This window comes from Toxotes jaculatrix, chromosome 4 (assembly GCF_017976425.1).
Source record: "Toxotes jaculatrix isolate fToxJac2 chromosome 4, fToxJac2.pri, whole genome shotgun sequence".
NCBI classification, from domain to species: Eukaryota; Metazoa; Chordata; class Actinopteri; family Toxotidae; genus Toxotes; species Toxotes jaculatrix.
In genome coordinates this window covers 2,655,829-2,668,942 of record NC_054397.1, presented here as the reverse complement: position 1 = coordinate 2,668,942, position 13,114 = coordinate 2,655,829, and the positions used below count along the sequence as shown (strand labels likewise).

General features: G+C 42.2%; 1 protein-coding gene across 1 annotated transcript; it reads left to right on the top strand.

The window, feature by feature from the left end:
* The first annotated feature begins 786 nt into the window (after positions 1 to 786).
* On the top strand, positions 787 to 12,818 carry man2b1 (mannosidase, alpha, class 2B, member 1). Its single transcript, XM_041036938.1, has 23 exons — positions 787 to 908; positions 1,215 to 1,317; positions 2,634 to 2,807; positions 2,912 to 3,105; positions 3,587 to 3,719; positions 3,844 to 3,989; positions 4,221 to 4,420; positions 4,527 to 4,647; positions 4,893 to 4,971; positions 5,172 to 5,281; positions 5,542 to 5,649; positions 6,040 to 6,156; positions 6,432 to 6,614; positions 7,124 to 7,221; positions 7,306 to 7,426; positions 7,815 to 7,933; positions 8,078 to 8,179; positions 8,610 to 8,697; positions 8,978 to 9,058; positions 9,295 to 9,519; positions 10,461 to 10,610; positions 10,872 to 10,974; positions 11,953 to 12,818. Exons 1-23 carry the CDS (start codon positions 798 to 800, stop codon positions 12,054 to 12,056), a joined length of 2,970 nt encoding a protein of 989 aa, XP_040892872.1. The 5' UTR covers positions 787 to 797; the 3' UTR covers positions 12,057 to 12,818.
* Positions 12,819 to 13,114: the final 296 nt, after the last annotated feature.

Below are 13,114 nucleotides of genomic sequence, written 5' to 3'. Positions count from 1 at the left end.
TAAAATCTTTACTTTTTCTATTCATTTTAACTGCGCAGTAATTCAACCCCGTTCCACATCATCCTTATATATGCTTTTTTACAATCTTACAATCTCTGAATGGTGCAGCACCAACAGAATCCTGTTTCAACTGCCGGTGCGTCCTGTATGTGGAGTCTATGTCTCACTGTCTCTGTGTTGCTTCAGAAGATAGAAAAAGGTTTTGTTGATGCTATGGTTTCAAGAGAAGCAGCCTGTTCACTCTGCCCAATATTATTCCTCTTCCGCACCAAGGTCTAGGGAAATCTAGTAAACTAGCAAACTGAATCCCAGACAAAGAGGATCCATGTCTAATTATCAGAATAAATCTTAGAGTTCATTAACATCCAGTGCAGAAATAATTAGATTAATTATCAGATCAGTTGACAGAAAGGTAATTGAAAGTAAATTATCATGACGTGAAAAACTGTTCCGAATCTTTTTTCTAATTCTTGAGAGGATTGTGAACTGTTTTAAATCCATTTTCTATAAATCACGTAGACAATTAAAATTGTAAAAGATTAAATTTTGGACAGACTACAAACACAGGCGCTGTTAGGCTGCAACCTCCTTCTGCTCGTAGTTGTGGGTTTCTGTTTGTTTTTTGTTTTTTGTTTTTTGTTTTTTTTTCCCTGCTGCCTGACAGTCTCAGCCGAGGGAACCAAACTGCACTCGCCGTCCCCAGCGGAGCTGCTGTTGTCAGGTGACCTCCCCCCGCCCCCCTCCTCCCGGTCGACATAAACAGATGTCATATGATTTGCGGTTCATTTCGGTTCAACATGGCGGCCGGCTCGCTGCATCTGGCTGTTACTTTCCTGTCCGTCCTCACTGGGGTTTTAAGTTTTCCTCTCGGACAGGAAACCAAATGCTCCGACACCTGCGGATACGAGGTTAGTGGCGTTTACGTTTCTGTCTTTTTGTGGGCGGATTTTACTCGTTTAACGTGACTAGCTTGTTAAAGTTGATCGCTTTTGGTTTCCAGCTGGAGCCACTTTCATTTTCACTCATCCGTGTTTGTTCGCGTTTGTATGCGGAACTGTTAAAACCCCTCCTAAATTAACCTCCTTTAATAAAACTCTTATGTTACTTAACGTTTTCCTCTGCTGACTTTGTGCCTTACTCAGCAACAGAGCAGCGTAGTTGCCGTGTGTTGTGTTCACGGAGTGCGCTGTATTTGTGTGTCTGTGTTTGTGCAGTCGTGTCATGCCACCAAACCCAACATGCTGAATGTCCACCTGGTCCCTCACACACATGACGATGTTGGCTGGCTCAAGACCGTGGACCAGTACTACTACGGAGGTCAGTCTCCCTCTCTCACACACACACAACAGACACACACACAGTATTCTCCTGCTTCCCTCCTTTCTCTCTTTTTGTCACACACAGATAACCTCATATTTGTGTACTCACATCACTAGCAATGTTCTGATTCTGTTCTATAAATGTTATCGATCAATTGTTGATCAACACCCTGCTGTTAGTGCCGCAGGTGACAGATATTTATGATCCTGTGAAGTGAGATCGACACTTTACTTACAGCTCTGACTATAAGATGCTTGGGCCGGAAAACGCTCTTCTGTGCAGGAAAAGGAAGTCAAGTGTCTAACACTTAATAAATAAGTAAACAAAGAACTACAGTATGTGTTGTAGTCACCAAATAAAGAGGAAGAAGTCCTACATGGGATCCCATCCACAGTCAGAAGTTATAAACGCATGCACATCAGCTCTTACATATCTCATTCACCCCTACACAGGAAATGTTAACTGTTCAAGGTCTGACTGGTTGAATCCTCCTATACTTTCATTTGAATTTAATCTCCTGAACTGGACAGCCACCATGTTGAATATTGTCTATATTATGGCCCTGTCATGTCCAGTCATATGCTTTCCAGTGGTCTTCAGTAGTCAACAGTGTAATAACAGTTTTATAGTTTTGCTGTGATTGGCTGATGAGCTTGCATATTTCAGCATCACATGTCTTTTTATAGTGAGAAAGTTGTGTGTTCTGCAGATTAAATACACTCTAGACAGTTGGTTAGTTTGAGTAAGGCCACACGTTTGTGAACTGTGCATGACTGTACATGTACATATGTTGTTTTATGTAATACAGCAGTGTACACATGAGGTTCTGAGTTTTATGGTGTAAATAAAATTGAAAATTGTGTAAAAGAATTTCTGTGTCTTCAAATTTTGAAGCCATGAAAGCATCTGTACTCTGGTGTTTTTTACTCGTAGCCAATAATAAAAGCAATTTATATCATATTTAATTGTATTTGTTTACATTTAAAAATATTAAACCTGTTTTGCAATAGTTTTGCGTGTGTGATTTTGCAGTTTTGATTCATTGTTTTCACAGCAATTGCTAATTTTTTTAAACAGATTCTTGAAGTTATGATTTTCAGTATATTTTGAGACTAAACCTAAACGTATTTATCTGTTTGCATCAGTGACTGATGAAACTGTCTAGACTATCTGACTTTTCTGCAGCTGGAATTCTGGACAGAGAAAGAGAGTTTACATTCTGTAAGAAAGAATGTGTTTTATCAGTTAAGACTTTTGTCTTCAAATCCTGTGTGTGTGTGTTTGTGTTTGTGTATGCGTGTGCGTGCGTATAGACCGTAACGACATCCAGCATGCGGGTGTGCAGTACATCCTGGACTCTGTGGTGGATCAGCTGTTGAAGAATCCAGACCGGAGGTTTATCTATGTGGAGACGGCCTTCTTCTACCGCTGGTGGAAACAGCAGAGCTCCAGTACACAGCAGACAGTCAAACAGCTGGTAAATGAAGGTACGTGAACCAGCACTGGACTTTTACGTTTACACCACGGCGGTTTCGGTCCGTAACCCGACAACACACCTCTCCCCGCCTCCCCTCCCGCCTCCCTCTTCCAGGTCGCCTGGAGTTTGTGAATGGTGGCTGGTGCATGAGTGACGAGGCTACTACTCACTACAGCGCTGTCATTGACCAGATGACCATGGGCCTGAGGTTCCTCAATGAGACTTTTGGGCCTTGTGGTCGTCCTCGAGTTGCCTGGCACATTGACCCGTTTGGCCACGCCCGTGAACACGCCTCCATGTTTGCACAGGTAGCTTAGCTATAGACTGAGACCAGAGCCCAGCAGGTCCTGCTCTCTACTGAGGCCAAAATGATGAAAATCTTTAATTGTTGTTCAGTGCATTTAAGATGTTTTCTGTTTATTTGGGAACAAATAAAACACAGGAAAAAGCCAAGTTAACATCTAATAATATCCAAATCTAAGACACCAGATGTCCGATTACTGGTTTGGAAGTTTATTATATATCACATCCTTTTCTGTGCTCTCTTCTTCAATCATTATTATTTTATTATTTTACATACAAGTTTTTATGTTATGTGTGTCTGATGCAGCCCATATGAAAAAAAAATAGCAAAAGTTAAACACATTAAATATATTACGTGCTGAGAATGGCTTGTCTTTTACCCATTTCCAGTCTTTGTGCTGAGCTGACCAGCTAAGCTTCATCTTTCAAACATGTTTTCCAGTTAATCTTTACTCTGCCGTTACCTGTTTGTTTGTTTTCTTCCAGATGGGATATGACGGCTTCTTCTTCGGTCGTCTGGACTACCAGGACCGGAGTCAAAGGATGATGAAGAAGGAGCAGGAGCTTCTGTGGAGAGCGTCTGACAGCCTCACACCCCCCATGGCTGACCTCTTCACTGGTAAAAAAAAAAACCTCAGTGCTGCCTGTCTTCTTGGTCACAACATGGGATGAGTGACAGAGTGTAGTTTGTTTGTAATTTGGGTGAATTCATCCTTTACTTGCCGCCCCTCACAAACTAACAGGAATCCTTCCCAACGGTTACAACCCCCCTGAGGGCTTCTGCTGGGACCAGAGCTGTGATGACCCACCAATCAGAGACGACCCGGACCTGGAAGACTATAACGTTGATGATGTGGTGAGGCGCTTCCTCACCATTGCCAACAGTCAGGTACGACACACACACACACACACACACAAAAACATGCACTCCATGTGGAATGTGTTACTGATAAGATGACTAAATGAAAGTTTGCTTTACACAATCCTGTGTACAAAAGCTTAAATATTTCCAATGAAATGTTTCTGAATTACTTTAAGTTAAATTACTTAACAAACGTAAACCAAAAGACAGAGTTTTCTGTGTTTACCTCTCTGTAACCACTGCTTCCTCCTCTCTCAGGCTCTGGTGTATAAAACGAATCACATTATCATGACCATGGGCTCGGACTTCCAGTATGAGAACGCCAACCTGTGGTACAAGAACCTGGACAAGCTGATCCACTATGTCAATGCCCAGCAGTCGAATGGCAGCAAAGTCAACGTGCTCTATTCTACCCCCTCCTGTTACCTCCAGGAGCTGCACCGGGCAAACCTCACCTGGTAGTATGAGCAGGGAAATTGGCTTGTTGGAGCAGCAATGTCAGAATTGTACCCAGAATTATACCTCACGCATTTCTGCTGCAACTTTATCGTCTTTTCAACCCAGGCCTTTGAAAACGGACGACTTTTTCCCTTATGCAGACAACGCTCATGATTTCTGGACCGGCTACTTTACCAGCCGACCGGCGCTGAAACGTTACGAGAGGATCAGCAACAGCAACCTGCAGGTAATTTTAGGTTCACTCACTGAGTCCAAACAGATTCATTTGTATTTAAAGCTCAGATCCATTAACATTCAACACATGCATAAAAAGGCGTCTTTACAAGTGGAAATCTTTGACTTGTTCATGGAACTAGTCTGCGGATCACCGGAGTCTTTTAGATTCACACTCTGAGATTGTGAACACTAAAACTGAATTTTAGAACTGTGCAGCTTAGTTTCTTTTTTTTAATGTTTTTCTTCACGTTTCAGACGTGTAACCAGCTGGAGGTGCTTGCGGGCCCGGTCTCCAGGGAGAGACCTTTTGGGAAAGGCGACAGCCAGACCATGAGTGAGTTTGGTTTTTATCACTTTAACATTACTACCAGATTCAGACCAGTAGGGTGAGAAGTCGTTGTGTCTCCCCCTTGTGGTCACACATATATATCTGAGTGAGAAAAGAATCTGGTCACGTCAGACAAACAGTCAGACTCAGTTCGCAGTGTCTTAATGGTCTAACTTACAGCTTCTTGTTTGTGCTTTCACCGGCAGAGAAAGCCATGGCGGTGGCTCAGCACCACGACGCGGTGTCGGGCACAGAGAAGCAACACGTAGCCAACGACTACGCCAGGCGGCTGGCTAACGGCTGGCAACATTGTCAGGTATGTCGAGCTTCACACAGCATTATCTATCTGAACATAAGCCCGTGTATGTACTGATGTTTTGAGCTTTAGAAACAGTTGAACAAAGCTACTGTCGATCAACCTATTTTTATTTCTGTCATGTTTTAGAAAGTATTTTTGAGCAGTAACATTTAGATCAGCTGGAAGTTTCTCCTTTTTCTTTCCATTGTTTTTGCTTCTCCCAGTTCAGATACGATCGTGGATTGTAAGTTAAGACTTACTTAAGATTTCTCCTTCAGGTTTTGGTCAGTAACAGTCTGGCTGCTCTGAGCAGTTCGTCTGCTGAGCGGATCTACTGTGATAACCTCAACATCAGTGTGTGTCCTCTCACCGAGTCCAGCAAAAAGGTGAATCGCACAGACACACTGCCCCTGTGGTGAATCTGAACTCCCCATCTCCTCACCTCACTTCCAGAGACGTACGCCTAAATAGAATTTGACCTTAAACTCGTGCAGTTCTAACAATTCATCTTGTCTTTGATCACCAGTTTTGGATCCTCGCAATGTGACATTAACAAAGGCAAACACATATATATACACCTACGATTGGCATGCAAACACAAGCAGAAATCAAAATACATATTAAAAATATATTATCTTTTCCTACATGTTTGTAAATAAATGCACACCTTAAATAAAAAATAGTGCTTGCTAAAGCTGCATTAGATCGTCTGCAGATGGACATAATCTCATTATTGTTACTGGACGCTGAAGCCCCTGTGTCTGTCCCTCTCTCAGTTCTCAGTCAACGTGTACAACCCTCTGGCTCGACCCGTCACTTGGCCGGTCAGGCTGCCTGTGAATGGAACGGCTTACACAGTGTCTGATGCTAAAGGCAAATCTGTCGACTGTCAGGTGAGTGTGTGACACAAGGCTTTGCACTTATGTCAGATGAGTTTTCTATTTGATAATGAGTCGGAGTGGATTATCCAGCTTTTACGGCAACTTGCTACTACTTAAAATATGTTGATTAAAATGTGTATTGCTTTTGGGAAATTCACTCCTTTTAGCCACAATCCTGGATTCATGTTGTGTGTGTCATTTGTTTTAAAGCATTTTCTGGCACTTAAATCTGCAGTAATAATATACAATGGAAAAAAAGACCAGATAACAGATTCTCTGTGTTCCAGGTGGTTCCAGTGTCCAGAGCCACTCGGGAGGTGAGGAGAAATCGGGGCTTCGCTGTCAACGAGCTGGTGTTCCAGGTTCAGGCTCCTCCTCTGGGCTACAGCACCTACTCTGTGTCCCTGGTTCAGGACGGACCTCCACCCGCCTCCGCACATCACCGCACTCCCACAGTGATCCAGAACAAGGTCTTGACACAGCATTATCACACACACTTCTTTCATATTGCATGTTTGAGATAAGCACATAAGGCTTCACATTCAGGAAAACAAAATCAAAAAAAGAAATTGGGGGTAAGAGTTGAAAAACTGGTCATTTAAGGTCACACAGTGTTATGACCCGCTGCTGACATCCGAAGCTACATCATTTTTCTTTTAATTGCATTGAAACTCTGAAGGATTTTAAAGATTTTATTCCAAAACAAGTTGTCCACGTTCTTAAGTCCAGAAAAAGCTTCACCTACCATCATTCAATGATCAACAGAAACAAGTTTAAAAGAAATGTGATCTCACTTTTCTCACAGCTGATTCACATTTAGAAATCCAGCTGAAGAATTTCAGGGTTTGAAGGGAATACAGTGTAGCTTGTTTCTTTTTAATTGTACCTGTATGAACTTTCTAAGCTTTATATTAATGACAAATTACATTTGTGTTCTCTCAGGAAAATTATTTATTTGTGTTTTTTCTATGTGATCCAGTTCCTCCGAGTGACCTTTGACCCAGATACCGGCCTCTTAAGCAGCCTCAGCAACGTAGAGACCAAACAGAGCATCAAACTGACACAGAATTTCTATTGGTTGGTGTTTCTCAAAAAACAGCAGCTGACTCGGCATTTGCTTCATCTCTTTTTGTCGTTAATGTGTGGATTTGTGTACAACAGGTACAACGCTAGCGACGGTAACAACACCGAGAGTATTCAGCCCTCAGGAGCCTACATTTTCAGGCCCAACTCGTCCACACCTTTCATCATCAGCCGGACGGCCAAGACCGAGACCGTGCAGGTACAGAGTGAGCGGCATCCCGGCTACGCTCGCATCCAGTTTCATCGTTGTGCTCAGATTCCTTATTTACATTCATAAATGTGAGATTAATTTAAAATAAAAAAAAAAAAGACAGTAAATTGAGTTCTTCATACGGCTTTATTTCGACATCTGTTCATTCTGTTTACTTATGAATAACAAATTCTGTGCCACATCTGTTTGCGGCAGTCGACCAGGCTACTGTAATTTCAGTTCCAATAACTGGCACCAGTGTGTTGGGGAGATGTTACCCCTGAAATAATTCTAAACCTGACAGACGTTTTAAAATGTTAAAATTGCTTTTTAGACCCTGTGTTGTGGTCCAATTTGTTTGTGTGAATATACTAATTTTTATTCATTTATCTTGTAGACCTCAGTGGTGCAGGAGGTGAGGCAGTGGTTTTCTCCCTGGGTGTCTCAGGTGGTCCGTCTCCACGCTGACAGCAGAGCTCTGGAGCTGGAGTGGACAGTCGGACCTCTGCCCATAGAGTGAGCGTGTGCCGATAGAAACTGCAGAAGTTGCATTTCTTGCATTATTATAGTTGCATTATTCTATTCATTTTGATTGTTTTGTTTTTTTTGGTTTCCTTCATGCTCATAAATCTCTCCCTCTGTCTGTCCTTTCCCAATCAGTGACGACCTGGGGAAGGAGGTGATCACCCGTCTAGACACTAGTATCAAAACCTCAGAAATTTTCTACACTGACTCCAACGGCAGAGAGATGCTGGAGCGAAAGTAAGCTGGCTGCCTGCAGGCTAGAACCGTATCCTAACAGCTGTTAAACATCTACACTGGCAAAGTTCAGCAGTCTGATCAGAGTCAGAGAGGAGGATGGATTTGTTCTGTTTCCCTGACTGAGATTTAAGAATTTATGAAAATGTCTCTCAAAACACAAAGTCCCAGCCAAAGGTGCCATGTTTTAAACTGAGTAAACCTGCTGAAAAAAATCTGCCCATCAAGTGACAGAATGTAGATTTTAGTTTTCTTAATTCACGTGAGACAGTTTTGACATCAGCACTGAAGTGATCAGTGAAAGTCAGTAAGATGGTCTCAGTGTCCATCAGGATGATCAGAGCACTTTTGAATCAAAGTGAACTGTGTTTTCATGAACTCACAGTCTTATGAGGAAACTCAGAGAGCTGAGTGTCTATTATTGTCCCCACAGGAAAGACTTCCGTCCCACGTGGCACCTAAAGCAGTCAGAGCCCATCGCTGGAAACTACTACCCCATCAACTCCCGCGCATACATCAAGGTGTGTGTGTGTGTGTGTGTGTCTATGTGAGAGAGAGAAGTGTTGGTGTGCAATAATTTAAAATTTAGAAACAGTCCAGTTTAAAGCTTTTTAACTGAGTTCTATAGATTTGATATAATGTTGTAGAAGGTTTTCGCTCGTCTCTCTGGATATTCATTTCTAATGAAAGCTTTTGTGTGTTCATCTGTTTGTGTGTCTACAGTTTCTGTTGTAGTTTGTTATTTAGCTTTTGCTTTTTAAAAAAAAAAATCTCACTCCTCATTGTAAACATGGTTTTCAGGATGATGTGGACCAACTCACTGTGGTGACTGATCGCTCTCAAGGAGGAGGGAGCATCCACAACGGCTCTCTGGAGATCATGGTGAGGCACACAGACACAAACTCAGACTCACAGCACATGACTGTCGACAAGTAAACTGCGTGAAAACACACACAGACACACAACCACACACGTAATTAAGTCCTCCTTCACACTGCAGGCTAATCCGCTGTTTTCAGGTGCTTGTCCTGGACTAAACCTAACAAGACTGACGCACACTTCACTAACTTTAACACAAATTGACTACACATGCTGAACTCCACCCTCCTCCCCCTCAGCTCCACCGCCGGCTGTTGTACGATGATGTGCGCGGCGTTGCCGAGCCTCTCAATGAAACCTCCAGCATCTTCCCAGAGGGGCTGGTTGTCCGCGGCCGCCTGCTGCTCTCCCTCGACCGCCCGCCCGTCGCCGCCGACACACACCGCCCTCTGGCACAGGAGGTGGTACTGCAGCCGCTGCTGACGTTCACTAATGGAGATCTGAGCCCAAACACTCGGCTGGAGGTGAGTGAGGAGCAGGAAGCATGGTCAGCACAGCCGCAGTACAGATCATCAGGGATCCATGTCAAGTGCCATGTTGTAGATCAAGTTTAGATTTATATTCAAATAATGAAATGCAGGCAAAAATATGTGAAAAATGAAAACAAACAAAATTTGGTCATTTTTAAATATTTTTAAGCAAAGATACCAAATATTTCCTGATTTTATCTTCTCAGATGTGTTAAACTGAATATGTAACCTCAGGTTCTGGGAAATTATAACGAGTATTTGTCACTACTTTCTGACATTTTATAGACAAAATTATTAATCAGTTAATCAAAAACAAATGAATTATGAATGAAAACATTAGTCAGTTGCAGCCCTGACAAGCTTGAAGTCCAGGCTGCCTCACATAGAAAAACACAAAGAGGCTTTAAACAGTTGAATTTAAACTCTAATTAAGGTTACGTTGGTTCAGGGTTAAGCAGAGGTTTGGGTCATTAATCATTGCTATGACCTGGATTATAGCCAGTTTGGGTCGTTGTGTCTAGTTGTACGAGCCCCTTTTCTTCTGGTTAAAACCCATCCCTGTTCTGTTGCGCACATATTTGCATTTTCAGACATTGTTCTCATTTCACAAACTCTCAGGAGAACAGGCCTGAGCTGTGTTGTTTTAAGCTCTTAGTTGTGCATGTCATGTTTTCAGAGCCTGTAATTAGAGACAAATTACAATCTCTCTAGTCATCACAGCGAAAATTAGCTGTCAAAATATTGGAAATATGACCGAAACATAGCCCGCGGTTCACGGAAGGCTCCCCATTTTGGTCAATCAGAAATGAACAGGTTGCATCAAAGCAAGTTTGAAATGTTTTCATGCAGCCGATTATTTGTCAATGGACCATCTGGCCTGTATGAACAGAGTGAAGTCAGTTGTCTGTCCATCATGTCTGCCTGTCTGTCTGTAGTTCTCAGGTCTTCAGGCTGCGCTGCCGTCTGCCGTCCACCTCCTGACGCTGACTCAGTGGGACAAAGACTCGGTGCTGCTGAGACTGGAGCATCAGTTCCAGAGCTGGGAGAGCAAAGTGAACTCAAAACCAGTCACAGTCAACCTGCAGGTCAGACTCTGAAAAACCCATCTCACACCTTTACCATTACAGCCATCGTAAAGACCAGTGCTCAGATATTTACATTATTAATGAAGTTAAGAAAGTTAAATAAAATGTTTTAAGCTAATTAAAAAAAAAATATAAGATTAGTTTTTGCTTCTTCGTGTTGTGTGAACATTGAGTGAGATAAAACAAAAAGTTTATATTATGAAATATAAATAATTACTATTTTTTAAAGTTTCTATTAACCTGTCTCTTCTCTCCGTGCAGAAGCTGTTTTCCACTCTGCAGGTGCTTGGCGTGTCTGAACTGAACCTGTCAGCCAATCAGTGGAAAGACGAGATGATACGTTTTGACTGGACGCCACAGACAGGTACAGGACACCCACACCTGCCATTAGCTTGATTAAGAAGGCTGAATTTAGATTTCGTCTGGAAGAACACATGAGTACAAGTAATCCCAGATTCAAAGCTTCCTGCTGAAGTACAGACGAAGGTGTAGAGCTGGGTATCAAACGTCAGTTATTTTTTGGGTACAGACCGAAATGTGTCCATCACACCAAATACTGAAAACTGAACTACCAAATCAGATCAGGTCGTTCCTGATTTAAATTTAAAATTTTACATTTATTTGTTTTACCAATTTGGCCTGTAGGTGGCGCTGGAGGAAAGTTCATTGACAAAATGGAACAGGTTTTTCCTCTGGGAAGCGTGAATATGCTCAGCACTTCTGACTTGGCTGTGCAGGAGGGAAAGAGACCAAATTAGCATCCGTACTTTGTAAATCGGTGAACAGTCACACAACACGTGCACCAGGCAGCCAAATGTTTGTATATCTGTCTCATCTATCAGCGCAGTTCTGGCAGTTCACCGGCTTCCTGCCAGTCACTGATGGACCGCTTGGCAGGGGCGTGAGGGTCGTGTTCAGTTTGAACCGTAGATGGTGGAGAGGAGGGTGAATACAGAAACCCGCCGATGCCTTTTCACTCTTGGAGGGTGGTAATCACTGCTCCATTACAGTCAACTTAACTGTAAAGACTCTTTCCCTGCGGGGACTAATTAAGCAGGCAGTGTAATATAATGAGTCATAAATGCATTGTTATGGTTCTTAGCTTTATTAGTGAGCCACAGGGTGTTTCAATGGCTTAACAACACTTGTTTTGTAAGGAGGTACAGTTCACCTGTTCTTACTTAACTATAGCTGTTGTGAAGTTTAGTGGGAGGTGGGGACTATGTTTTGACCCTTGACCTTAGCGCTGCTGGTTTTCTCAAAAAGCAAACACAGTGTTGGACATTTGCAGAAATAATGTCCTGTTTTATGACGATATTTACACTCTGTCCTTGCTTTTCAGGTAAGAAGCCCCTGCTCAAGACGTTCGAAGACCCCTCCGTGTGGGAGGTGACCTTGAGGCCGATGGAGATCCGAACCTTCCTGCTCAGAGTCAGTCTCAGATAGCCAATCACAAGTTTGAAACTGCACAAGAACTCACAAATGATAGTGATACAATTACAATCAAATAACGGGTCCTGTGGCCTCTTGTTTGGGTTTGATTCGACCAAGCGAGGACTTTTTTTTTTTTTTTGCACCAGCTAGAATTTATAAATGCACTCGAGAAAGGATGAGAAGCGTTTCTCTTTACAAAGAATGACAGGTTGTGTACACACTGCATGTGGCTGGATTTTGAATGCAGGGATAGACAACACTGCCCACGATGCAGATCAACGCTGTGGCCTGACGTACCTGAGCTCGGGTTCCAGAAACAGGTCAAGATCAGGTTTGTTCTGCTTTTACACAGAAATAAACCTGATGTTAAGATGTTTTCGGAAAACCTAAGCTGTGTTCAGCAGCACTCAGTGACACGATATGCCTGAACACATTTCTCATAAGAGGCACATTTGAGATGTTTTTTTTTTTTGTTTGTTTTTTTGTTAAACTACAGACACATCAAAAAACAAGAGACACTATTATTGAATCCCTTCAAAACTGACCATGGACCATTTTTCAGCCTAAAGTAGACGTTTTTCACAAGAATCACCTCTAATCACAGAAAACTGCAAAATATTCAGAGTTTTTCTCTCTACAAACTGGTGCCAACATGTACTGACTGCCTGGTGTATACATGACTTTTCTACTCTTGCCTATATGTGTATATACTTTGAAAATGATTTTATACTGATCATCAAGCAGCTCATAATAAAATCTATCATTCTTACTGTGTTACTTGCACATTAATGTTACACATACAGTGCATAATCTTTTTTTTTTTTTTTTTTTTTTAATAAAGTTAGGATTTCAGCAGACATCCTTAAATGCAATCTGCAGAATTTGAGCTGATGACACGAACATTTTTATATTCATCAAAAGTCTCTGAGTTCATTTACAGCTTCTAAACTAAACTTAGATTTTATGAAAAGTGACCCCCTGGTACATCAGATGTTCAAATCAAGAACATTTTCCTTTTTGTAGACCTTTGACCTTTGCTGTGACCGAGAAACCCCCGACACACACTCACA